Raw genomic sequence first — 25,508 nt, 5'->3', positions numbered from 1 at the left:
CCCTTCTCCATCTCTTGGCTGCATGTCGGATTCACACGTTTCCTATTATCTGCAGTAAATAGTTCCGGAGCCCACGCGGCCAGCACTGCCAGAAAAATGGAGTCTCCGGCTCCGGATATTTTTGGCAAAAGCCGGCAGCATATGGAGCTGACCAGCTTGGAATCTCCTATCAGATTACATAACAGTGGGATGCTGGATGCGAGGGCCCCTGCGGAGGGCGACCTTCATAAAAACAAACAGGCTCTCCTTCCAAGGCCCGCGTCCCCTCCATCTTGCCGGCAGACCGCACGCCCCTCGGCCACCGCCTCAGCACGCCGCTAAACTGTGATGTCAGCGCAACCGCGGCCTACCACCTGCCCCCGGCTATGGTGGAACGGGAAACTTTTACACTGCAGCACAGAGGCCCAGGAGGACTCGGCGACGCTGTCTGTTAGCGGGACCCTCCGTGCCGATGATCCTGTAATATCTGCTTGGAGCACCATCCCTGTCGGAGATCACGCATTTCTCTAAGGTCCGAGGGCCTTGTGACAGTCAGCTTTAAAGATTTTAACCAAATACTTTGCCTGCTACAGAACCACGAATTCCAGATAACTGGTATTTACCGGGGAAGCTTGAAAATTCTCATTTATGACCGGAATGTTCCTTCATTTGACGACAGACACAGACAACGTTCACCAGTCCCTGGATTGTGCCCGATTCTGGGAACCGTCCGGAGCCGTACTGCGTTAACCAGATACTGTTGGCCGACCATATGGAAAACCTGAAAGTTTCGAATTTCAGCAGTTATATTTAGGGGGAAAAGAACTAAGAATTAAAAATGAAGCAAGGGCACCCATACACTGTCGATCTGGGTCATGGCTTCAGTGCCCTAAGGTACAGAGAAAAACACAGGCACTTCCTCCACTTTATGAAGGCAGGAAGACCAAGGAGGAGAGGATTTCCTGTACCGTCTGAGAGAGGAAGACCCAGGAACAAAAAAAAACCAAACAACACAGCCAGCAGCACAGCCAACAACAACAACAACAACAACACTGCCAACATGGCCGCCAACAGCAACAACGGGCAGAGCAGAGAGCTGGGCCACTTCCACACATTCACACCCACACAGACCTTCAGCTGTTCATATCACCCGTGCAAAGATATTTGTGCTCTGAATGTTAATCCAGTGCTCATGAGGGCTCACGAGGGTTCACGAGGGCACACGCGGGAACCCGGCTAAGCGGCACGCTGATTAACTCACAAATGACACGTCTTTAAAGCTTTTTAAGAACAAATCAGTCCCCCCGCTCCAGCTTACCAAAAAAAAGTTTCAATGTGGCATTTTACCCTCCACCCCACCCTATTACAGCCCCCGCCTCCTCTGCCCCGTCTGCTTGCCCGCTCCCTCGCTTGAACCTGAAACAGAATCAGCACCTTCTGAGGCGGCTGAACAAGGCTTCACACGCCTCTGCAGAAAGGAAAAAGGGCACCACAGGGCAGACCAATTAAACATGGTCTGACTTTAATAAGGGGGGTCCGGGGTCCGTCCAGCAATCCAACTGTGTAGCAGCATCTCCGTAAACCATTAAATGGAATATTCTAGAATCCGCGTGCCCTCCCCCTCACTAATTCCTCACCCACTCCTCATTTTCTGCAAGCCACAGGAACCAGCTTGGATCTATCCTGTAACCCATTTGCACACTCCGTTCTACCTCAGAGGGCGCCGATACACCCCCCTCGTTGGTGCTGCTCCACTGGTACCTTCTGCACCCCCCACCCCCCTTCTCAGGACACCAGAAGGTGAAACCCTGTCCGGATCTTGCCCAGTTCCCAAACTTTTAAACGGGCCCACGCACCCGCTCTCTCGCAAACACAGCAGATTGTTAATTGAGACTCGGGCAGTAATTAAGGTCAGCTAACCTAATAGCCGGAAGCTTCGGGGGGGCAGCCTGGGCTGGACTGGGCCAGATCTCGTCCTTAATACATTTAGGACCCGCTACCTCAAACTGGGAACCCGCCTGGTGCTCGCCAAAAGCAAAAGGGGGGCGGGTCACTTGGGAGACTGGACGGATGCCCCCCCCCCCCCCCCCCCCGCCTCTGAGGGCTGCGGCCAGGGGACACACAGGAGGGAGGAGACCGGACAAAGCCAGCTATAAATGTCCACGGGGGTTCATCTGCAGACGGAATGAAGGAGGGGTTAGCCAGCTGACAGGGCGCTCACTGCCCCACAAGGACACGAGGATTTCGCACGAGCACAGGATCACGCTCCCACATGCGCTCAGCCCTCGTGCGTCTAGCCGCTCTCAGCTCAACACGCCTAATCTCGCAGCCCCGGTGCATCGTGGGTGTTTCCCCACGGAAGAGCTCCCCGATTTGGCCGACCTCCATGAGCCTCCCCACAACAACTGCTTATTGTCCGCTGCCCCCACCCCCAAGGACCACGGATTCCTGGGACTTAATTTCCCAATCCCGCCCCTCCTCCTCGTCAGCCGACGAGGAAATAATCACCGTGACAAAGACTGCGTGTCCGGAGGCGGCACGGCGCCGGTAGGGGCTGTGGCTCTTTGTGGCACTTTTATTAGGACAGAGGCGACATCTCTGGTCGGCTGGTTGTAAATTATCCGGCTGCAAAGTGGGGAGGGGAGCAGAGGGGGGTGGGGGAGGACGGGGGGGGGGGGGGACCCTGAGCAAATATGAGGAAGCAGCAGGACACTAATATTACAGCTCCAGCTGTTCGAGTTAACCTGCAAATGTGTCCATCTGTACCTCCAGAGAGAAAGAGAGAGAGGGAGGAGGAAGAGAAGCTGAGACGGAGGAGAGAGAGAAGAAATGGGCAGACAGAAAGGGAGTGGAGAAATAAAGGGGGGGAGAAGGAGTAATTAGCAGGAGGGGAAGAGTGCAGAGAGAGGAGTGCATGCACAGAGGGAGGATAGAGAGAACGAGGCAGAGGAATGAAGGAGGGAGAGCGGGAGCGCGGAGCTCGGGCCAAACCGTGCGGCGGGCCGGTGCTGGGAGCGGCAGGAGTGACCTTGCTGTGACTCACCCGCTCCCCTCCCCCCCCCGCCGCGCTGATTCCCGCCATCCCGCAGCGAGGCGGCCTCCGCTCTGTGCCGGACCACGCGGGATCGGGGCCGGGGCGTGGCCGTGCTCCAGGTTTGCCGTGTGGGTACCCCGCCCGCCTTCGTGGGCAAGCCGCCGGAGCGCGTCAGAAAACCGCGGACTTCATGAAGATGCTAACCGGCGATCGTTTGTAGGTCATGTGCAGCAAGCCTCGCCAAGATCCTCCCCCCTTGCCATCAGATGTGGACAGTCCAATGTCACGAAAGCGAACCTGTCCCCACATTACGACAACTCCCCCCCCCCCTCAGAAATCCACTGTTGGTCATCCTGCACTTTACGCACCGTGGTGCTCATTGAAATTACACTCCCGTTTTTAACACGCAGATTGCACTTAAACAGGTACGACGGCATAACGAGGGCTTAATGGAGTCCGCGGGACGGGGGGAAGCCGAGGGGGGGGGGTTTGGGGGGGGGGGGACGAAGCTAAACTGCGGAAAAGCGCGGAAGTCACACAAAGGAAAGACGCCTCAGTGCGCGTTCCGAGCCGAAACCCGGGACTATTTAGTCTGATAAAAGAATCGGCGCAGGTAGCCAGAGAAAGAGGATAAACATGAGCTGTGTGACGCTCGTAATGAGAGAACAAATTAGAAGCGGACAATAAGCAGGAGCGAAAATAAAATCACGTTAACGGCACGGGCCCAATTCTGCTCCATTTTCCTACAAGATGAATGGATGGAATCGAACAAAACGTCTGAAAAGGAAAAATTTGCCGCCCATTAGTGCTCCCAGGATTCCTCTCGGTACAGGGGAGACCTCACTCCCAGCATGCCTCGCTCTCCCTCTGCGAGGGAGAAAGGGAGGGAGATCACATAATGAGGAGGAGGAGGCAGAGGGGGTGAGGAGGACAGGAGGTGTGAAGGGAAGAGGAAATGGGAGTAGATGTACACAGAGAAAAAGGAAAGTGAGACACGGAGGTTTGTTAGCGCTTAGCCCAGACGTAGCCCCTTATCCCGGGGATGCGTGACCTACAGGTGACAGCCGGCGCTAGGTGCTCCCGGAATACGCATCGCGAGACGGCTCATTATTAGATTAACTACTTTAATTACGGAAATAAGCCGTCAGGTGAGGCAGCAGCGGGATCTAGAACATTCCACGGAGGCACCACCTCCCCCCCTCGGCTGGACAGCAGCTGCGTGCCTTTGGGTGACAAGATCTTAGGGATGTGGATTTAAGGTGAACATAAAAATCTCCTTTTCTTATTAAAGATGACAAAGCATTATTAGGGTTGCGCAGGGACACCCCCCCCCCCCCCAAACAGGATTTCTAAGACCACCATCAAAAATCAATAATAATACATACAGCTTCACAAAAGAGGATTCGGCTTGAACTTTCATCTTTAGCCTGCACTTCTCTTTCTTTTTTTCCAAAAACAAGTGTGTGGATGCTGTTTATATTCGGGGGGGGGCTCTACATTTGTCGCGCCAAGCAGGCCTTGTCCAAATCTTAGTGAGCCGAGCGAGCAAGTCAGCCGGAAGCGGCCTTCCCCGGCTCTCTGCGGCTGGACGGGCACCTCGGGACCCAGCTTAACACCCATGATGGATTTTTAAACCGATATGCTGAATTCCAAAGCGGGTGCGCAGCGTTCCGCGGCACGTCTTCACCACAGCTAACAGGAAAAGGCTGCGAATCCGTCACATACGCTAACCTGCGTGGTGCCAGCCCGGTGACCTTTGACCTCTGACCCCTACAACCTTTTTTTTTGGCACTTCCCTCACGCGGCAGACTGGAGGGCTTGCGGCGCCATCCTGCGCCCAGTTCAGACAGAGGGGGCTCGCGTTGCGTTTAATCTATTTAGCGCAGACGCACACGGCAGATGGCGTAGGGCCGAGGCGGCCGCCCTGTCGCTTTTTCACGCTGCCATCGCCGCTCAGTCAGAAACACGGCCGCCTTTGTTGTTGTTTGTTCTTTGTCGCCCCCCCCCCCCCATCCCCATCCCCATCGCTCGCTCACGCCCTCATCAAAATAACATCTGCTTTCACCTACGGAAACACCCGACAGGCAGCTGATCTCCCCAAAAAAACACAAAGTAGGGCGGGACGGTGAGGGACCACATCTGGGCACGGAGGCAGCAGACCCATCCAGATGTGGGATTCCGCGCTCCATGGCCGGGAGCACACCTGGACGCCGGCGACGACGCCAGCGAAGTTTAAAGACACAGTGGGTTGCTATGAGGGTATGCGAGCTCACATGCTCACCCCTGTGCCAGGCGGGAGGGGGAGATGGGCTCACCTCGGCCGCGGTCACGTGGGCAGGGGCCGGACGCCGCCATGTCCTCTCCGATGCTGCCGTCTCACCTCCCCCGGACACTGAAGCTTAATCCCCCATGATGCACTGGGACGTTTCCAGAACTGCTGAGACCAACCGCGGCGAGCCCGGCTCTCACACATACGGTCATCCAGATGCTGCGGGTAATTATGTTTGTGCGCGCGTGCGTGTGTGTGTGTGTGTGCACACACTTTGGTGTACTAGCATTTTCCTCTCAAAACTTCCCCCCAAAGCACAAATTGTGGCACAAACATGCAGAGATATACATTCGTGGACAACTTACTCTACAAAAAAGAGCAAGTTGAGGGAGGCGTAAAGACAATTTCCCAAAGGGGATCAATAAAGTATAGATTATTATTTTATACATACATACTCACACACACACACATCTGTAATTATATCTTTGTGGGGACTCTCCATTCATTTCTATGGGGAAAATTCTAATCCCAGCATGACAACCCTAACCCCCACCCAGACCTAACCTTAACCATAAGTAACCAAGCAAAATACAAGAGTTTTTTCAGTGTTTTGACTGCATTCACAGATGTTTGTGGGGACCTGAAGCATAACAGGTTTTCATTACATTGTGGGGACATTTGTTCCCCACAACGTAATATAAACAAAATCCACACACACACGCACACAAAGCACTTAGCAACAGAGACCTGGTTCACCATTAGGAATGACCAATCATGGTGTCTTCATTATTTAAAAGGTAATTAGCAGTACAAGTGTAATTTGCAAGTGTAATCGGAGAGGGTGTGAGTCGGGACTCCAGTGAGTCAGTCCAGCCACCACAATCCCACCTCTCCACCATGCTTCTCCATTTTCCAGCTCCCCTTCCTTCCCCTTGGCATGTTCTGGGGTGGGGGGGGGGCGACATGTACAAGGGGGTAAGTCAGGCTTCTAGAACTTCGATGGGTTTCGCTTAATTGCACCGGCACCTTTGCCAGCCCCTCCCTCCTGAAACCCCATCCACACACACTCTCCTGTATGCCCACTGAGTGTGTGTGTGTGTGTGTGTGTGTGTGTGTAGGGGGGCTTGCTCATTCCAGCTGTTTGAATTAGAATCCGGCAAGACAGCTGGGTTGGGGGGAAGGCATCAGGCTGAATCTGTGGTCAACTTACGGTTCGTTGTTAGGGAGGGGGGAGGGGGGAGGCAGACTGCTTGAAAGGCTTGAGGGGGCAGCGACAGCAACAATGAGGAGGCGGCTGGACCTTGCGTCCTACAGGGGGCGCCGCTTGTGCCGGAGCCCTCGGCCCACATGCACAGCAGTCCGCACGCGCTCAATGAGACAGAGCGGCGGGAATTTGTCACTAATGACGGCGGCCCCTTTGCCCTTTGTGGGGAGGGCGATTAGACGGTGGGTCAGTGCTCTGTCGCGCGCCACCCCCCCGCCCCGGCCACACACCATTAGAGGGGGAACAAATTAATAAACACATGAAGGGGTGGGGGGACGGCCCACTCGCTCATCAGGACTCCAGCTCGAGCCGAGCCTCAGAACCCAGGCTTGCTCTGAAAGCGGGCCTCGTTAGCGTAGCGGCCGGGCCCATTAGCAGACAGTCACCACGCTAGCATGCACTCAGAGAGAGGCTGCCCCTCTCTCTCTCCCCCCCCCCCCGTCAAGGGACTTGGAGGTTGGTCTGCCAGATGAGGGTTGTGGGTTCGAATCCCCCCGGGACATGGAGTATGCGCCTCACAGTGGGAAGCGTGGGCGTGGCCTCCTAACTCACAGATCGGCAGGGATAATGGCATCCAGGCTCCCGCCACAGAGTCTGCCAGCACGGGGGTGGGGGGGGGGGGGGCGCCAGCGCCACCCGTAACCTGAAACCCGCCACAGCTGTCCAAGCAGCAGGGGGACAGGAGGAGGAGGTGGCGGGGCCGGGCCAAGGGGGTGGGGGTCCCCTGGGAAAGGGGGGAGGCCTCCATGCCCCGCAGAGAGTGCACATTCTTTCAGCTCCTCTCAGCAGCCCCCCCCCATCCCCAGCACCCCCCACTGACTTCCTTGGCACATCTCTCCATGCCAAAGCTGTCCAATCAGAATGGAAAGCGGGCCTTGAGGCAAGGGAACATGGGGGAACGTGCCCCCCCCCCCCTCCACCCGTCCCCAAACACTGTATTCTTTCATTTGGGTGGAGTTTGGTGCCATAAGTGGCTTTAATGTAAGAGTCAGAGGGACAATCGTGAACAGATACACACAGGCAGGACAAGCAGTGACTTGGTTTGTCCACTGTAGCCCTCCACTGGGAACCCTTCCCTCAATCCAGCCCTCCCCTGGGAACCCTTCCCTCAACACACTGGTACCCGGGACTCTCTCCCCAGCATCCGAGTCCAAAGCCAAGGTCAAATCTGTCAGCGCAACGTAACCAGCCCCTGGATAAAGATATGCCCCGATCCGCCCCCCCCCACCCCCCCCACCCCCTCTCAGATAGCTCAAGAGGAACACTGTTCTGCACTGTGAGAGCTCCACAGTGAACAGAAGACCTAGAAAATAAAATCCTGCTCTAACCACGAGGCCCCTTACCCCCCCCGCCCCCAAAAACAGACAGGGCTGCTGTTCGGTTGGGTTTGTGCAAATATCACACAAATGAAGTCACATGACCTTTACCAGGCTCTAACCTGGCTAACCTGCTCTAACCAGTGACCAAACAAAATACAAGATTTTTGGCCATTTTAGTTTGTTTGATTTGACTCACAGATTCTTCTAAAACTGCGGTTTATATTATGGGGACCTGAAAAATGTCCCCACATGTTAAAAACGAGCAGGTTTTACCACATTGTGGGGACATCTGTTCCCCACAATGTGATTAATAGAAACCCACAACTTACACACACAGTCCAAAATGTGTATTACCGGGGTGAAAAATGAACCACCATTGCCACAAGAACAGAAATGGAACATCAGTCGGTTCAGAACCCGAACTAATGTTCCCAAATCTGAGGCTGGCATAATGGCTGTATTCTGGAACCCTGAAAAACTCTCCTTTGGCTGGGGGGGGTTTCCATGGCGAGCTGCCAACAACCCCCCCACAGCTCTTCCCACCCCCAGACACACCTCTTCCCTCCCCCACAAATCAAATTGGTCTCTTGTCGACCATTTGATTATTGTGGCTGTCTGACAGGCTCACATGGGGTGAGGGGGGGGGGGGCACCCCAGGAAGAGACTGAAGGACAGTGCACCCCAACCATTGGGGGGGGGGGGGGGCGTGCACACACACACACACACACACAGTCGCAGTTAGAAGCAGTCAGTACGTTTACATGCACAGCTAAGTTACGCTACAGTTATAGCTCGACTACGCCATTTAATCAGACTACTGGTCTTGTCCCAGTATACATGCAAGGGAAGGGAATCTATTTATTGACCGAAGTATGTCTGACTCTGCTACAATAGGTGGTGATATGGCTCCTTTCAGCTTGTTAGTATTGGGCTTTTTCCAGTTGACCTATTACGTTGCATAAAAAAATAATAGAATTAATAATAATGGCTGTGTGGACAAATTAAGTGAAATAAGCTTTAATTGCAATCTGCTCGGAAGAACAGATACAAGAAGATCAGGATAGCATAGCAAGAAAAAGTATTTTCTATAATATACTGTGACAACATGATATTGGAAACATTGCAATGTGATTTTGTTGTAATAAATATTGGGGTATTTATGAAACAGAAAAGGAGTTCAGCATAAATTTCTCACAAACCCATCTAGGAGTGATTTAAACAGCAAGGATGAAAATGATTATGATGGTCTCAGAGAACACATGCAGCGCTCATGCAAAAGCAGTAGAGGTAAACTTTAAACTGATGTTTAAACATAAACTAGATAATCTTGAAAATGAATCATCATTAGAATTGCAAAACTTGAAAGGTTTTTTTGAGAAAAAGTGAAAATATTTTAGCGAGATTTAAACTCCCTGTGCTAGAATATCCGTACCAAATTTGAGGCAAGAAAAAGCCTGATCTTAATGTAACTGACTAGCGATGTAAGAATTGGACGTGCATAACATGCGATGTTGGTATTTATATCTCACGTCATCCAGCCCTATAATATACTACAGCCATTTCTCGAATTCAGTACAATATAGTGATGTCATTCAGTGCGGATACCAGTTCTACGCCAGTGCAAAACCAACGCTTTGAAGTACCAAAAATATGGTACCTGGTGCAGTGGAAAAGCTCCCTTTAGTTCAGTGGTGACTTGGACATCTTGACATCGTTGTACGTTTTGTATATGCTGTACATCCTCTGCTATGCTCTGTGCTTCTTCTGTGTAGCAATAGCTCTGATTGAATGAGTATATTGACTCCAAATTGCATTATCTGGGTGTCTTAGCCAAAATTCAAGAAATTTGAAAATTTGATTTAGTACGATTTCAGTCGGACTAAAATGCTTATGCATACTTTAAATGTCTGGTTATAGTCGGACTAACACAATAATTTGATTTTCTTGGTGTAAACGTACTGAGTGATCAGGAGCCAAAGATAATCATTAGAAGTTAAGCAGGCTGCAGTGCTAGCCTCTGCAGTTAATCAGACACCACGACGAGTCTGTGGTCACGCTAACAGCTCGGTAAATTCCTCCGGCTAATCGAATGGCATGGCGAAGAAACGAATAGCCCCTAAACAAATGAGCGCAAACCGGGCCCAGTTCCACTCCCTCGAACCCAACCTCCTGCATCTCCAGAAATGACATAATTACTCTCCCAGAATTCCCTGCTCCTGAAGCGAGATCGTCGCCACGGAGACGCAGTGCCCCTCCCTCACGGACACACACTCGAACAAAATCTAATACATATTACAGCGCATTGCACATGGGGTTTAGATCAATTATTTGATCTGAGGTTTTGTGCTGCCGTATACTTAACTGACTCAAGCAGAGCTGCAACAGGAGCGGATTTAAGTTTTAAAGAGATGCGCTCCATCATTCCTCCCTGCTCCAGAGGAGGGGGAGGAGGAGCAAGAGGAGGCCCGTGTGGCAGATCGGCCCGGGCGAGGAACTCTGTGGCGTCCTTGGAGTCCTGAATGAGGCCCAACCCTCTGGTGAATCCAATAATGCAAGATTTTCTCAGCTTATATGTGCAGTTCTGAGCCAGTGTGTAGTTCTGGGTTTTCACGGATGGCTTAATTCATCCAAACACACACACACACACACACACACACACACACACAGAGGTGAATTTGAACCCTACCACTACTGCATGTTTTTCTCTCTGACTGCATAGCCCTGCGAGAAACAGACACTGGCTGTACGACAGAGGGAATGTATCACAGCTGGAAACAAGACAAGGGTTAAAATATTCCTCGGCATCAAACCTCAACACGCGAGCATCCACCTGCTCTCTCAGAAGCCTGGACGCACTCCGCTCTTACAGGTTAGATGTTTGTCTAACAGGTGAGTATTCTACACAGTGGTAATTGTTCCTAAAATGTGCCCCTCCCCCCCAAGGTATGTGTGAGCGGCTGAAGGACTGGTATACCTCTACGCCGACATTACGTAGACGAAGCAGAACTTCTGAAGAAAGAAGCAAATCACTATCGCGGCTACTGGGGTGACAGCGTGCTCCCTGAAGATTGACGGGGGAGGGACCACATCAAAGGAAATGGGCGAAAGAGTTACTCGTCAAGTTCAACACTGGATGGTAGGAGAGACCATTGAAGATGGAGGCCAACAAAGCCAAACAGGCTACACCCCCCTACCCAGGGCCCCATGAGGACACCTCCCCCCCACCAGTGCTATGATAAATGACACAGGATTGCCCCCCGCCCCCCACCCCCCGCCCCGGTCGGTCGGAGGTGCCGGCACTCCCCAGGCTTCTGGGAAAGCTGGCTGGGGTGACAGCTGCGTGGGCCCCTCCCTGCCTCGGCCCGGCGGGGGCTCCGATCTACTTGATTTGGGGGCTGGGAGATGCTTTTAATCTACCAGCAGGGCTCTGCAGCTGCTGTAAGCTAGCCGAAAACAGTGTGTGTGCGTGTGTTTGTGTGTGTGTGTGTGTCTACCAGCCCGAGACCGTTTTCCTTGCAAGTGACATGTTTGCGCTCATATGTGTAGGTATGTATTTAAGAGGATCCTTTCCCCCCTGCCCCCATAAATGCAGGTGCCTCTTTAGGATTGAAGCCTATTGTTAGGTATAAGATTCGGCTGCTTCTGCGCAGAGACATGGATGCACGCGTGTAAAAGACGGCGGAGGCCAGCGGCACAGAGCGCCCTGCCCGTCCCCGCCCGTCTACGCCACGCGACGCCACACTCTGCCTCAAACCCAATTAGCAATCAGTTCCGCATGACAGGACACTAAACAACAATTGCGGGGCAGATAAACACGTGCTCAGCGCTCCGTTAATATTAACCTTTGTTTTGCTTTACATCCCCCTACCTCTTAAAAAAAAAAAAAAACAGAAATAAAACCGAACTGAGCACTCGTGCCTCAGAGCTGATTAAACTGGGGGGGGGGGGGGGGCTAGTGACCGAGACCCCAGCCTGAGCTCACACTTCCTCCCCACCAGGCAGCCTCTCGCACCAAAGACAGGCTGTACACAACAGCATCATAGTCTCCATACCAAAGGGAGGGTAATGGATCGACCGCAGGGAATCTGAACACACGTGTGTGTGTGTGTGTGTGTGTGTATGCGATGAGGAGGGTGCGGGGGGGTGGGGGGCGCGCTGGCAGAGGAGGGTTTGGAGAGGTGTGGAACTAAAACAGAGGGAAACTATCATCTACGTTCTGGAAAACACACGTGTTAGAGGTTTGTGTGCGTGTGGAACTTTCCTCTCTCACATACATACACACACACACACACACACACAAACTAAAAAACACACAATGACAATAAAAAAACACACACAACATACACGCAAAGACACCATTACACAGGCATGTGCACACACACACACAGAGACACACACACAGCACAGGACGGTGGTGCTTTGACACGGTCCTCCGAAAACAGCGCGTGATAGCGGCGGCTGGAACACTTAAGCCCGGATAATTAGTGTGCGCTCCGGGGCGACAGAAGATCCTCACTTATCCGCGGTTTCAGGCGCCAGCAGGAGGGGGATTAGCAGCGCTGACAAACCGCCGCGCTAAAAAGCGAGCTTTCGCCGGCGCGGTGGCAACGACGCACGCGCCGAGCACCGGGAATTCACACCGGCACACGTCCTGGCGAAGGCGTCTCGCGGGCGAGCATGCGGCTGGACGAAGGCTATAAATAAACGCCAGGTAGCGAGGCACCAGCAGAAGGGCGCTAGTCGCTAAATCCTCAGCGGAGCAGAGAAGAAAAGGCCCTTTAAACACTCCCGACCTCAAAATGGAGAAACGAAGACCGGAATGATCTCCGGGTTAGGAAAACGGGCGACACTGCCAGCTTTCCGGCAAAGCATTTGGAAAATCAGAGCCCCCGCCAGTCAGAGCACAGCTGGGTGAAGCGGAGACCTACTTTAGCTCAGGGTCGCCGGGTAAACAGCAGGCCTGAGGCCTGCCTGGAAAACTGAGCCTGCCCTCGCACGCAGTGTCCTCTCTGGGGCCTGCAACACAACTCCTCCACACCAGCCCTGCAGCGGAGAGGGGGCCAGAGAGGGGCCCCCCAGGGAGCGCAGCACAAATTCGGTTGGAAGAAAAGAGCAGATTATCTGGAGCCGGAGAGTCCGGGGAGGCGGTGGGCGGAGGTGGAGGTTGGGTTATTAAATCCGCTGGCGAATCGTTACGGTGCTCCTGCAGTGTCCAGCCCTTGTGGTTCCCCACGGGGTCCCTTCTCTCACGTGTCTTAGACACACACACACACACACACACACACACACGTATCCTTACAGCTTCCTTCCCCTCCTGCACCAGAGGGACTAGAAATGCGGCACAGGCGGAGAGGAAACAGTTCTGCAGAAGCCCCCATGTCCCAGGCTGCCCCGGGCATGCAGCGTGGCTGGGAGCGTGGGCAGGGGGAGCAAATCCGCTGGCCCTCTTGCATATAGGGGGGGGGGGGATTAGGAGGCGGTGTCAGCATGGCACTCTCCGTCTACAGATGTGACTGAGTGCAGGGTAACTGGTTCGGACTGCATCACCTCTGCCTTCCTGTCTCCCAGGATGCCTGCTCCCCACCCCTGACCACCCATCTGCGGGGCCAGGACGCCGGCTCGCAGGTCTGGAATCTTCCAGACCTGGGGGGGGGGGGGGGGGGGAGGTGTGTCATGCTGAGGGTTGGAGGAGGTTGTTACCACGAGAGCACCAGAGAAGAGGCCACAGGGATACTGCACTCAGCTGACAGCTGATTGGCTGCCTGAGTGCTCCCTCCCCTGTCACTCACCAATTCGAACCATATTATTGGCTAAAGACAAGGGTAGCCCCTCTGCATGAATTATGGCCCCTCTTATGCGCCTCACCTTTAACAAACAAACAAATCCTAAAATCACCCCTGGGCAGTATGCTTGCGGTTTTATCGCTTCCCCGTAAAGGGAAGAGAAGACGCCTCTCAGCAGAGCAGGAGCCCTTGTCTCTGTGGACGTCAGTCGCTGTTTGTAGGGGGGGGGGGGGGGGGGGGGTGGGTTCCTCCTTACCGGTGCGCACTTGAGAGACGACAACTCCGCTCGCCAATCTGAAGTGCCCTCCCTCATCTCCACCGTCACCTCAGCGGAGTCATTATGCCCTAATTAAGTGCATGGCTTGTAACACAACCAAAGCATTAAATTGAAACATTTCGCCCTTGTAAACGATGGAGATGATTACCATGCTAATGCAGCCAGTCTGCTGAGGTGGGACGAGCGAGGGATTAAATTATTTATTTCTTTAGAGCGAAAACTCATGTTTGGGGAGGCTAATTCATTTGTTTTAGGGTTTATTTGACTATATTTTACATCCCACATCAAAGGAGTGATTGGAGACATTAGGTGGAACTGGCAGATGACATAGGCAGGTGGGAGATGCGTTTGTCAGAAATCAAATTGGTACCAAATCATAGTTTGTTGTCCTCAAAAAACAAGAACAACCAAATGTCTCAGAGAAGCCAGAGAACAACAATTTTGCAAAGTGCCAAGACACGAGATTAATGAGTAGTCTATTTTAGCCAGCCCCCCCCTCACAAGCCCACATTGTCCATAGCCACCCCTAACCCCACGACCCCCCCAACCGCAGACACTAACTGTCAGGGGCTTAATTAGCGAAACTTCCCAGTCATCACATTAGCAGAAGAAAGTGAAGGCCAGAAGTGATTAGCGCATCAGCAGACGTGTCAGCGGAGGTGTGACGGGCAGGCCGGGCTATTGCTGCAGCGTGCTGCCCTCCATCCGTCTGCATCTGTTAGTGTAGCCTTCCTAGATCATTATCCCGCTTAGAAACACCTAAGTAGTTCAATGCCCGGGTACATCCATTAGCTGAGCATAAATTTTAGCGTAACATTCCGGAGTCAGAACTCCAGTCGCCTAGCATAGTGTTCTGGAGGCAGAGCTACAGTCAATTCGCTTAGCTATTTCAGCTACTTTTGCTAGCCTAGCTTCCCTCAATCAGAACTTTTTTAACCTGAATCTTATCACAGCATTAAGTTCATGTATGTTTTCACATATTAATTCCAGTGTGATTGAAGAGAGATTCTGATGGTCATAAACTTTTTGAAAGTCCCAGCCCCCCATCTTGCCTCCTCTTCTCCTCCCTCGCACCTTTCCTCGTGCCCCTTTCAGCGCCACAGCGTGTGACTGACACACTCCGCTCTACTCACCCTCCCGCTAGCCAGGTTGGGGGGGGCTGGGGTTGGGGGGGCATGATGGTAGCTGGTAGCTGTGCCTCGTCTCAGGGCTGGTCTCACCGCCCTGCGCACCCCGCCCACCCCCAACCTGGCCCCCAACCTGGCCCCATCGAGAGTGATAATTTTGTGTCGAAACCGACACTTTGGTATGCATGCGGCTGCCCGTGCTCGGGTGCGTGTCAGTGCTAATGTGATAAAAGCTAATACCCCCCTCCTCCGCAGTCATTAGCCGTCTCTCTCCCAGCCTCCCACCACACTGACGGACTTATGAACAAAGAGGCACCTAAACGCAGGTCCATCTATAATCTTTAACAGCTCAAGAAGAAAAAAGACAGCAAGACAACCAGACCTGTCACCGTCTATTAAAAACCCATTTATCTAAATATAAAAGCGTCAAATATAAAGTTTATTTCTTAATTTTCCTGCGAGGGCCTAGAATGGGTTTTGAGTCAGGCAGAGACTTAAGGCTGCTCGAAAGTAATACGAAAGATAGATGATGAAATTTCTCAAGTGGGACAGAAGCAACCATAACAAATTTTCACAGTCCACATTTTTGCTCCCTCCCAGACAGTCCACATTTTTGCTCCTTCTGAGCTCCTTCCAGACAGTCCACATTTTTGCTCCCTCCCAGACAGTCCACATTTTTGCTCCCTCCCAGCTCCCTCCACACAGTCCACATTTTTGCTCCTTCTGAGCTCCTTCCAGACAGTCCACATTTTTGCTCCCTTCCAGCTCCCTCCAGACAGTCCACATTTTTGCTCCTTCTGAGCTCCTTCCAGACAGTCCACATTTTTGCTCCCTCCAGCAATCCGCATTTTTGCTCCCTCTGAGCTCCCTACCGGGAGCCCCGAGGACCAGATTGGGAAACACTGGTCTAGCTCAAAAGTTAGAGCTACGATCAAATACAGCTAAAGGAAACCAACTACGCATCCAGAGGGTCTTATGATAAAGATGCGGGTTGGCAGGTAGTATATGTTGGTGTTTTTCACCTAAACAGAGGCCTTGCACTTGTACCTTTGAGAAACCAACTTAATCTAAATTACTGCAGCAAGTGGACCTCTGTGTCACTGGGGCATAACGGTGAATCATTTCAAATAAAAGCACGTGGTCGGTACGAAGGAGGCTGGTCCCTGATGTGGCGTTGCTGTGGGAGAGCAGCTGGCACTGGGCGTGGCGGTGGGCGGGATCATCCCGCTACGCAGCACGATATTTTAGGGTGCAAGGGCTGTCGCTCATGCCAGAACCGGGGACCCCGCTAACGAACAGCGGGCACACACGGCGTATCTATCTGAGGAGGGGTAAGGCGAGGGCTGTGCGTGTGTGTGTGCGTGTGTGTGAGGGCAGAGAATCGCCATGCCGACCAGCTCTCCAGCCACACAGAGAGGCGGCCTCAGGGCGGAAGCCCAGCACCTTCAATCAAACCCACCCCCTGCCATTTGCATAGGGCCCCCGAGACAGTAACAATAAAACCAGAGAAATACAAAACGCCAGCTTCCTCTTATCTTCCAGCGCACCCCCCCCCCACCCCCCATACAAATACACACACAAAGAAAAGAAGGGAGAGACTAGGGGAGAAGGAGAGAGAGAGAACAAGGGAAAGGGGGAGGACAGAGGGAGCAGAGCCCCCTGTAGGGATCAGGAAATCATTACAGAGTGAGGGAAGACTAGGCCGCAGAGGGAGCTGTTTGTACCTGCTTAAAAATAAAAAATATCCCCCAGTAGGGCCCCCGTCCCCCCTCCGGCTCAGCCACGTTCTGAAGTGCATTTTAATGCTGTCAATCAGCGATTTGAAGCCCACCAGGGTTTACATCATTACACAGTTACTGCCCCACAGCCGATCCCGGGGCGCAGACCCACACAGGCCCAATAGGACGCTGGCCGGCCAGGAGGAGGCCTTGTTTCAGCCAAATTAGGCGGCCCCCACCCCCCCCCCAGTACCAGCCAGGGTCTGCTTCCCTATTGCGAGCCCCATTTCCACATCCCAACCCCCCCCCCCATGTTCTCCATACCGCAGGTATCACGTTAATTACAACGAACGTGTAGCTAACATGCACGTGGATAACGTGTCCACCGGTAGGAGGAGGGGTGCAAGGGGAGGGGCTGCCTAGAAGGGATCAGCACATCTAAATCGGCTTCACGCGGCAAGTAGGGGGCGCCCCTGAGCATTTACAGAGTGTGAGACCGCGAATCCTAGCGCGTGTCAGGCGAGGGGCGTTTCTCGGGGAGGGCCGGGAAATCCTCTCAGGGTTGACAGCGCCCAGGCAGTTAAGCTCCGCCCCTCCCAGAGAAGCGAGGGGTCAGCAAACCCCTCTTCCTCATCTTCACTCCGGGAGGGGGGGGGGGGGGTGAAGCCAGCAGGTAGAGTGAGTCAAAGTTAACGCGTGGGCCCTGCACATTATGTTTCCTGTAATTAAAATAGCATTAGGCTATTTATTGCCTCTCCCCGTCTATTGCTGATTGGGCTTGTGGGAACCCGGACTTCGCTACGCCGAGAAGAAGCGCGATTACACGCCATCAGCGGCCAACATTAACTCGCTAATAGGCACGCCGCAATAAAACTTTATTATTATGGCTGAAGATCATTGAGTGGTGTAAACTTGCATTTATAACACTTAGCGTGACGTGTGTAGCTGAGGTGTCTTGCAGCAGCCAGAAGGAGGAAGCTCTGATTGGCTGCGGTTCCCCGGGGGGGGCGGGCAGAGGGAGAGAGCTGTCATTAGCTAACCGCCCAGACTTCCATCATTTCAATACAGATGCCCTGCGTGTCAGGGGGGGCTAATTGTCACCCCGTGTATCTGAGTGCTGTTGCCGTGGCAGCACGGTGATGGAGTGTTCCGGAAATGAGCTCTAATGTTGTCAGATCCGGGCCTCTAAACACGGAAACTGTGTCACGCATCTCCCCCCAGGCACCGCCCTCCGCTGGCCTCACTTTTTTCTCCAGATTTATATCCGGGTAACTGCACCCCCCCTCCCCACAGATACTGAATGGACAAAGGAGTCCAGACATCAAAGGACAGAGAAACACCATTGCTTCCCCGGCTGACAAACCCGCTGCTCAATAATCCCAAAAAACGCACCATTTTACTGCACCCTCACCTCAAATGTTCTGTAACTGAGCACAGCCCAAACACCACCCAGAGAATCCCACAAAGAGGCAGGGACACGACCCCGAGGCAGGGACACGCCCACAAAGAGACAGAGACACGCCCACAGAGGCAGGGACACGCCCACAAAGAGGCAGGGACACGCCCACAAAGAGGCAGGGACACACCCACAAAGAGGCAGGGACACGCCCACAAAGAGGCAGGGACACACCCACAAAGAGGCAGGGACACGCCCCCAAGGCAGGGACACACCCACAAAGAGGCAGGGACACGCCCCCCAAGGCAGGGGCACACTGCGGCTGTGCCACCAGGACTAAACATGAGACCCAATTTATACCACCAACTCACTAACCCCCCAACCCCCACAGTGTCTCAAGCCAGAAGAAACTCAGCCCCAGGCCTGTGTCGGGGGGGGGGACTACAGGAAGCAGATGATTGGCCCTCCCCTCCCCACACTGGACTGGCGAGCGCAGGCCTCCTCTTCTGCCATTCCCTGCACGTCGGGGGGATAAATTATTCAGCGGCCGTGGAGACGCGTGCTTCCACATGTAATGAGAAGGACACACATTGATACCAAATATTGCTGTTGGGAAACTATCGATCGGAAAGCTATTTGTCCAAAGTTTAGTCTGGACAGGGATTCTATCAGCGTGCTTTAACGTGATTGACAGAGACTGAACCCCCCCCACCCCTCCACCCCACCACCTCAGCTCCCACCAAAACCCCACCAGCTCATCTCTGTTGGGAACGAAGATCTGTTTGTTCAGGAAGAATGGAAGGAAAAAGCCAGAGAGAGGACAAAAAAAATCTGAGTGCAAAGCAGCCTGCAGAAGGCAAGGGTGCTGAACTCCTGGAGGCAGGCTGACTTGAACTTAGACCTTTCAACCCTGACCACAGCCAATCACAAGCATCCAGGGCACAAGAGCTGGTCTGAGAACATGGGGTCATGAATACAAGACCAGCTTTGATCCAGACGGTCAGGAACAATTTTTCAGAGATTTTGGATGGAAACAAAAGTAAAATATTCCTACAAAAAAAAGCGAGAACACTGACGTCGAAAAGGAGCCGTAGTGAGGCATCCAGATAGAAGCACAAAGGACTGAGTGCTGACACTGCACGATTCGCCTGTGTGACAGCTTCATCTCCGCCCAAAAGTCGAGGTCTCTTTGGGCCACGATTCTCCCTGCCAGGAGCCTACGTGCCCACAGCTAGGCCAAGCAGCTAAAGCCAGAGGTCCTCAAACTTTAGGCCTCCCCAGAAGCTCCTCCCAGCAGGCTCCCTCTCTCCCAGGATGACGTGTTTGTGTTTTTATATACAGAGGAGGAAAAAAAAACCCAAAGACTCATGGTGCTGTCAAGTGGAACAGCCCCGGTAAGACTGGGGAGAATCATCAGATATGCATCTACACCATCTCTTTTCTCTAGAGGTCACAGGACCCGGTCCCCTGCATCCCCCCCCACCCCCCCGATCCCTTACCCCCCCCACCCCCTGCGTGCCAGGGCACCAATAATAAATGAAGATATTCCTGGCTGGGAGGGCACAGGGGAAATCAGAGCGCTACCTGCACGGAGAGTGTGGGCGGCCTGCTGGACTGGGCCCATGCTGGGAGACCAGCTGTCGGGAGGTGGGGGGAGCCTTGGGGAGAGTTAGGGGGGGTCGACCGTGAGGGACAGGCCTCCGCACGACAGCGCCACCCAGCTCCTCTGCACCGCGGGACGGCTCGCTTCACGGAGCAATAGTCACACACTCACCTTCACATACAATGTGTATACTTACACACACACGTAATTCAGTACCCAAAATGCATTGCAGTACATGTGTGCTATACATCCCAGAGAAGAAAAAAAAAACGTTTTGATTTTTACTGAATTAGCTTCACAACCACTGGCCCAATTCATACTGGATCACAGTAAAACTCTACGGGTGCAAGGTGCTACAATGAAACGAGGGATTGTTTTACAGTAGCTGTGCCTGTCAACGTGACGCCACGGCAGCCAACTGCAAGGGAAGCTCCGAGTCGCCAGAAGGTGCAGAGAGGGAGACGCACCCAGATCTGGATGGAATGTGAGATGTGCACATTCTCCACCATCTGACAGGCTCCTACGGGTATGAACAGCACCAAAATTAGGAATTATTACAAGCATCCAAAAGGCCTGCTCACGCTGTATCGCCTAAAGACTGTCATTCTAGGGCTTAAACAGTAACATTTCCTGATAAAAATACACCAAATATACCACAAAGAACAGCGTGTGGGTGCCCTCTGAATACAGATGCTCAGGGGCATAATTCAGGGCAGGACCACAGGTGGATTGGCATTCTGCGGTGCCAGGACACCGACAGGTCCAGAACCTTCCCCCCCACGGATGGTCGGAGTTGACGGAGGCTCTGTTACCACGATAGCACCAGAGGCGGGGTCACAGGGGTACTGGGCCTAGCTGAAAGCTGACTGGCTGCCGTAGTGCCCCCTCCCTTCACTCACACATTCAGAACATACCATTGGCTAATAAGGCCGGCCCATCTGTATGAATTATGGCCCCTCCTATGCCGCTCACTTCAGACGCTCCTCCCATAAGGGTCGGCTTAACACCACGCTTATGAAACAGAGTCAGCCCTGAGCAGACCGTGTCTCTGAAGGACTTAAGCTGCTGGCTGTGGCTCTGAGGCCGGCTTTCAGGTGAGCCATGAGGGAGAGGGGCGGGGAGGCAGAGAGGCGGAGAGGCAGAGAGGCCTCAAGCTTACAGTTTCACCGAAACCTGCCGCGTGTGCGGCCACATTTATGCCAGGGAGCCAGATCACGGCAGCGGAGGAACCACGTTCCAATCCACCGCAACGTAATCCTGTATCTCAGGCAAGACTGGAGCAGAAGAGGGTGTCACGCACAGCTAAAGCGACAGGGACCACAGAGAGGAGCAGAGATTTCGGCCTTGTGGTGAATGAATCCTGCATCGGCCCAGGACAGGGAGAAGCGCGGAAATGGTGAACACACCCAGTGCTGGGACTCCAGCTGCACCCATCCGCTCATCCCCCCCCAACCACCTGCTTCGCACATGCTGGGGGCCAGTCAGGGGCCCAACACACAGGGACCCCTCATGCCCTGCCACACGCCGGGCCAGGCAAGGGACAGCCACCCGCCATACTGCTGCGGGTCCCTAATGAAGCCCCTGTGGTGACGAGCGCATCAGCTGGGTAATTACGCCCATTCCTCACAGCTGAGCTCCGCAGATGCGGCGTCGAGCCATGCGGTAACGAGCGGGCGGGCGCCGGGAACGAAGCCGCAATTCGGCAGACCCCGCTATCCGCCATTAGCGCCTTGGCACACTCACAAATGAGCCCCCCCCCCCCCCAGAAGGACCCGCAAAGGCTGTGAAATTCCAGCAAATTCCTCCCGTCTACACGCGAGCCGCAGTCGGAGGGTGCCGCGATGAAATAAAGCCCGGATTTGAATATGAAAAACGAAAATAAACCGCGGAGGAAATCGACTTCTGGGAGAGAACGGGTGGGCGTATGGGGGGGGGGGGGACTGCCGTGATTGGATGTGTCGTGTCTCTTGGCAGACGCAGCCGGGCACCATGGGAAATTACCGAATCAGAATGCATTGATTTTTCTATAGGGCAAAACATAATAAAAAAAGGGACAAAATACCCAATACACACACACACACACACACACACACACACACACACACACACACACAGGCATCTCATCCGAGTCTCTCAACAGACTGAAGCCCTTTATGTGTCGTCGCAGGAACCTGTAGGACCTTAAACTCCTGACAACCAGTAAAAGAACTGACTAGGGCCAGGTGAGTGAAAAAAGGAGTGTGAGAGAGAGAGAGAGAGAGAGAGATAGATATCAATGGCATGGGCTCAGACAGGACACACCAAACGGATGCCCTACTTTCCCCCTCCCTCATGAGTGTATGTGTAAGTGCCTCCACACCCCAACTCCTAAGGCCGTTGGCTGGCAGGGCCTCTCCGCCCAAAGGCATGGTCACCAAGATCCCCGTGGGGGGCGGGGGAGGGGGTGACAAAAACAAAATGAATTCTTGCCACTAACAAAAAAAATACAAGGGAAAAAAAATGCACGTCATCGCCGGAACAGGGCAGATGTGGGACAGAGGCGGTCACTTCCCAGAGCAGGGACCTTAAATTCCTGTTTATCACCCTGTCCCACGGTGACACCATTCTGGCATTACGGTAACACACTTTCACCGCGCAGATACGGAAGCGTCTCTGTCACCCGCAGCTGCCTGGCCTGCCGTACCGGCCGTCCTGCCCACGCTGCCTGTGAAACCAGGGCTTCTCAATGAAAACAAAGACGGCAGAGAGACGGCACTCCCCCCTCACTCTCCTCCCCCCTGCCCCCCTCCCTCCCTCCCGCCGATGCTAAACGATCAATTTCAAGGTGACCCTTCCCGAATCACCCCGAACGCTCCTCTCTCACAGCTCCAGCCCGGTCCCAGTAATTAACACCAGCGCCTAATGAAGTCCAGCTGCTCGCCGCACAAGCCGGGCGTGTGCCAACTCCACCGGAGCCCCCCCCCACCCTAGCCTAACACGCTGGCCCATTGCTCTCCTGCACCTCCCCCGCAATAGAACGTTCCACATCCGCCCCCTCCCCCGGCCAATACCCCCATCGCCACTGCTCTCTCTCATTTTCCCAGAATCCTCTGCTCCCCTCCACCTCCTGCTCAGCCTCCACCTCTCTCTTGTTCTCCATCTCATCCCCCACTCCCTGCCAATATCCTAGCTCTCCCTTCGCTCTCTTTGTTGCCCTAGTAATCTCTCTCTCCCTCTTGCCCTCACTCGCTCCCTCGCTCTGTCTCCCTCCCTCTCTCCCTCCCTGCATGCAGGCCACCTCCTGCCGCTCAGGAGAAACGCCGGAGCAGATTGAGAGACGGTAAATAGCCAATCAGGGGCTTGGCATCAGAACCTGAAACGGAGCGCCCCCTACTGTCCTTGCCATAAAGCCTCAAACGCGGGACCCCAGACCCAGTTACCACCACCCCCCCCCCCCCACATCCCACAGAAGCCACGTGGAGGATTCCCAGGTGCCCACCCCCACACAGCCCACAACAGCAGTCAGCTTGTAGGAAACATCCACATTTGTATCATCGGTGGGCTCACAGCCTGACCGACACTGGGAAGGATATGGGCTTAGTGCCGGAACCAAGGTTCTGCTGGGTGTGGATGAGCATGTGGGGTCATCAGTGCACCTTCAGAATCCACCCCCCCACCCCCACACCTTCCAGTCCTACTAGCTACTTAATACCTTTATAGTTGTCGCCGAAAATCAAATCACACTACGGTCACCGGGACTGGAATTTGTGCCCAAATTCAGCGACCCCCACCTCCACTCACATCACATTTTCAGATGGATGGGGGGGGGGGGGTGTAGGTCTCCTCCATGACTGAGACCGTGCCCCCCACACCCCCAAAAAGGATGCCCTAATTTACGGAAGGGTGCGGCCCAGTGCCGGCCACCTCCAGCAGGCCTCGTGCTCCTCCAGCCGCCGTCAGCTGAGAAAAGAAATTCTGAATACTTAACGAATTAAGCGCGGAGCTAATTGCGGCCGGCCCGCCTTCATGACGTGCACATGCGGGCCGCTTGTTTGTCTTTAACAATTACCACAGAGATGGGGGGGGGGGGGGGGGTTACTGCATACAGCCAGCGCTGCTAATTGTCACTTATTCCCCGGCAGCTGTCTCAGCCACACCTGGATGGCTGTGGGACGGGATAAGTGGGGAGGGGCCCAGAGGCCCGTGACAGCCCCCCCCCCCCCGCTACTGCCACATCCCACCCTAAAGGGCAGGGGCTCTCGGGGTCGGCAAAAGGAAAAGGGGCAGCGGACAGGAAGGGGGAGAGCACTATTGGACGGACCCCACCGACACGCGTAGCGGCAACGGCGCGGCCGTGTGGCTAATTTACCATCCTGTTCCCTCATCTTCGGGGGGGGGGGGCTCTCCGTGAGCACCCCCCTTATAGATCTCAAAACAGCTTGTAATTACTTTTGATAAACAGCATAAGATGCAAATCAAGCGCAAACAAGAAGAAATGAGCTCCCGCGAGGATGAGGCACGGCGGCGGCCGTGAGTCCGCGCGCATGTCGCCGAGGCCCAGCCGACCAGGAGGAGCACCCCCCCCCCCCACCCAGACGCGGGATTCTTCTGAGCGATAATCAGCGAACTTGCCCGCATCTCCACCTCGGCTATCCACCCTCCCCCCGCCCAGCCATGTGACTGTTTAAGGTTTTTTTTCATCCCAGTTCACCGTCACTTCACGGCTTCTTTCCTTACAGACTCCCAAGTCCTCCGTGTCAATGAAACCCCCCCCCAGCTCACTACCCCCCTCCCTCAGCAGTTACGGCTGGCTGACGACAGGTGCCGCGTGCGCTCCCAGTGACGCCGCGTGCTGGGTAGTAATGTTGCACCACCAGCCACTTATTCCCTGAACGGTGACTGCACACATCGGAGAGGCATCTCAGGCCGACGCCCAGAATGCAGCAGCTAGTCGTTGATCTCCATAACCATTAATCTCATCCACACTACTCTCATTATTACTACTATCTCATCTTAACCAGCAAGATCCACAAGGTGCTTTTAAAAAAGTGGTGAGATCGAGGTCGATTGCCGGTGACCCGGTTTGGGACTGGGAGGGGTGGGCATGCAGACTCAGTCGTGGGAAGGTGGTGAGGGTGGGGTTAGGGTGAGGGGCTCCTTCTCATGCTACAGAAGTCCTCGTTGCAGCACCCTGCACCAATCAGGATGTCCCGGCGGACTGAGCCCAGTCCTTCATGCCAAGGGGCGACATCATCCTCATGCAGGCCATGCACTGGGACCTAGTGGGCATCCAATCAGAGTGCAAAGCCACCAGAGCAGCCGGCGGGGCCCCGGGTCCCGTCTGCGGCGGCCGGCATCACCCAGGCGCACATGAGCGCGGTACCCTGTCCGACACGTCCCGTCGGGCCGTCATGGCACCCTCGCACGATCAATCCGGCACAGAATCCCCCAGCCGGCACGTCCAACAAGGCCGTGGTCCGGCCCACCTGCGCGAGAGCGCCCCCTAGCACCTGAATTGATCCCCTCAGCCCAGTGCGTGGCAGGCAAGGAGTCAGGGCTCCATTCATAAAGAGAGAGGGAGAGAGAGAGAGAGAGAAGGAGGGAGTGAGAGAGCGAGTAGGGGACAAACCTTGCTGCTGAGTAGGATCTCCTGTGGGCCGTCCGACAGGCAAGGTGGGTGGAAAGAGAAGGCAGGGTGACAGTTAGTCAGCAGGTCCTGGACAACATGGCGGAGGGGGTGTGGGTGGGGGTGGGGGGGGT

The 25,508-nt window shown here is 54.2% G+C and overlaps 1 protein-coding gene across 4 annotated transcripts in view; it reads right to left on the bottom strand.

Annotated features, from left to right (window-relative positions):
- Positions 1-25,508, bottom strand: part of znf423 (zinc finger protein 423) — a 101,440-nt gene that overhangs the window by 14,219 nt on the left and 61,713 nt on the right. For 3 of the 4 annotated variants that reach the window (XM_023827308.2, XM_023827310.2, XM_023827312.2), the window contains one exon: positions 25,378-25,398. The exons of the other annotated variant lie outside the window; for it this stretch is intronic. In XM_023827308.2, the coding sequence (XP_023683076.1) occupies positions 25,378-25,398 (21 nt within the window). The remainder of the gene's footprint in view (positions 1-25,377; positions 25,399-25,508) is intronic. 4 annotated transcript variants of the gene reach the window in all.

Source organism: Paramormyrops kingsleyae, chromosome 13 (genome assembly GCF_048594095.1).
Source record: "Paramormyrops kingsleyae isolate MSU_618 chromosome 13, PKINGS_0.4, whole genome shotgun sequence".
In the NCBI taxonomy this organism is placed as follows: domain Eukaryota; kingdom Metazoa; phylum Chordata; class Actinopteri; order Osteoglossiformes; family Mormyridae; genus Paramormyrops; species Paramormyrops kingsleyae.
The sequence above is the reverse complement of the archived record's forward strand: the minus strand, read 5'-3'. Positions and strand labels throughout refer to the sequence as shown.